The sequence below is a fragment of the Pinus tabuliformis genome, chromosome 2_2 (assembly GCF_031772625.1).
Source record: "Pinus tabuliformis cultivar Carrire ecotype Pingquan chromosome 2_2, CPIR1, whole genome shotgun sequence".
In the NCBI taxonomy this organism is placed as follows: domain Eukaryota; kingdom Viridiplantae; phylum Streptophyta; class Pinopsida; order Pinales; family Pinaceae; genus Pinus; species Pinus tabuliformis.
Genome location: NC_142300.1, coordinates 933,140,978 through 933,143,023, shown reverse-complemented (window position 1 = coordinate 933,143,023; position 2,046 = coordinate 933,140,978). Strand labels below are relative to the sequence as shown.

General features: G+C 37.2%; 1 protein-coding gene across 1 annotated transcript; it reads left to right on the top strand.

Annotated features, from left to right (window-relative positions):
• The first annotated feature begins 286 nt into the window (after positions 1 to 286).
• LOC149196204 (serine carboxypeptidase-like 35) lies at positions 287 to 1,473 on the top strand. Its single transcript, XM_089408225.1, has 4 exons — positions 287 to 358; positions 417 to 479; positions 959 to 1,198; positions 1,333 to 1,473. Exons 1-4 carry the CDS (start codon positions 287 to 289, stop codon positions 1,471 to 1,473), a joined length of 516 nt encoding a protein of 171 aa, XP_089264351.1.
• Positions 1,474 to 2,046: the final 573 nt, after the last annotated feature.

Genomic DNA, 2,046 nt, shown 5'->3' with positions numbered 1-2,046 from the left:
TGCATCACAATTTTAACCAAAGTTTACATATTAGAAAATAATATAAAATTTATTATGTAATTTTTTATTGGACAACAAAGTCGAGGGTCTTATTGCGGGCTTCGCAGCTTTCAAGACATTATGTTCGGGGTAAAAATAAGATATCCAAAGTTTTCGGAGATGAAAATTTTTTGTTATCCAAAGTTTCATCATATTGTCGAGCTGAACATTTTATCAAAAGCACAACTTAGTTTGTCCTAAGTTTTTGGTACCCGTTCTCCGTGTCCTGCATGCAGTGTCGTGCATCATGCAAGTGCCAGCTGTTTGCATATGCAGAGACGTTCACAGTGGTCTACAAATGCCTTGTCCGGAGTCCGGAGTAAGTTCAAAGCAGCGAGTGTAAGTTCAGAGCAAGTGCTAGCTGTTTGCATATGCAGAGGCGTCCACGGTGGTCTACAAATGCTTTGTCCGGAGTCCGGAATAAGTTCAGATCAGCGAGTGTAAGTTCAAAGCAGAGAATGTCGAGCAGCTAATTCTCCGGGGTAAGTTCAGAGCAGAGAGTGTGGAGCAGCGAAGCTAGTTTGAGAAGCAGGAGCGTCGAGCGGAGATTCACCTTTACAACTTGTAAGTTCCATGACTTAATATTACTTTCTAGCGAGTAGTTGTTTTTGCTCCAGCCAGTAGTTGTTTTTGTTCATCCCATTTCTTCGTCCAGTCGAAGTTCAGCCCCTCGTCTTCCATAGCTAGTTCCTTAAGTTGAATATATTAGTTTCATTTCCATTTTAATTTTGGGATGCGACACAAACAAGGACAACGTCATTAATCACAAAGGCTTCATGGTAAACATCTCAACTTTTTTCCTCTACATAATTATATCAGCATGTTTAATATTTCATAAGACTTTCAACATTGTTTTTCTTCGCGATCAATCTCTTCAACTAATTCTCTGATCAAAATTTCCTGTAACTCGGTATTGAAGGTAGGAAATGCAGTGATAGATAATGATCATGACACCAATGGTATGGTAGACTATGCATGGAGTCACGCAGTTATTTCAGACGAAGATTACCACAGCCTAAAGAACTCGTGCAATTCAAAGACAGGCAACCAGACATTGTGCGATAATGGATTGTCTGCAGCGTACGCCGATATCAATATTTACGATTTGTACACGTCTGTCTGTTTGCAGCAGCAATCCTCAAATTTCCTTCCAAAACATGTACGTAACACACGGCTTTTCATTACATTTCTGTGGTAAGGATGAAGGTCCTTCATTGTTCATGCTTCACTTAATTCATTGCCACTTCTCATCTAATTATATGCATGCATGCATGGTGATTTTCTTCAACGTAGGCGTTGTGGCCTAAGTTACCTTATGGTTATGATCCCTGCGGCGAAGTATATGTAGGCGTATATTTCAACAGAGCTGATGTGCAGAAAGCGTTGCATGCAAATACAACCCAAATTCCTTACCCGTGGGTACTCTGCAAGTAACAATAGAATTGTCGTTTCTAATAAAAACAATTTTAAATTTATAGTAATACACTATATTTTCAAAAACGATATAATTATAATACTTATAATAATATATAATAAAATAAATCTAATATTAAACAGTAATTACTTTATATGTTAGTGTTCTTCATATACTTGTTGTTGTTGTTATAACTTTCATTCTAATGGAATTATCTTCATACATATACAGTGACGTAGTTTCCCAAAACTGGAATGACTCTGCGTCCGCTATCAAGGCTGGGTTAAGAATATGGGTGTATAGGCATGTATTGAACTTTCTGTAGCTTAAGCATTTCTAAAATTAACTGGCAAAAGAGCAATTCTAAAATGGTCAGCGAAATAAATTTTGTGTCTCAAAAAGAAATTCCAATAGAGCTGTGTAACTAAACATTACTCCTCTAAGATATTGACCATTCGATTTGAATAAATCTTTTGCAGTGGTGACACCGATGGGCTTTTTTAATTGCGAAAAACTCTATTTGTTAGGATCATCCATAACTCACATTCGCGGAATTTACAGCAATAGGCTCTTACAGTGACTTATATATTGTT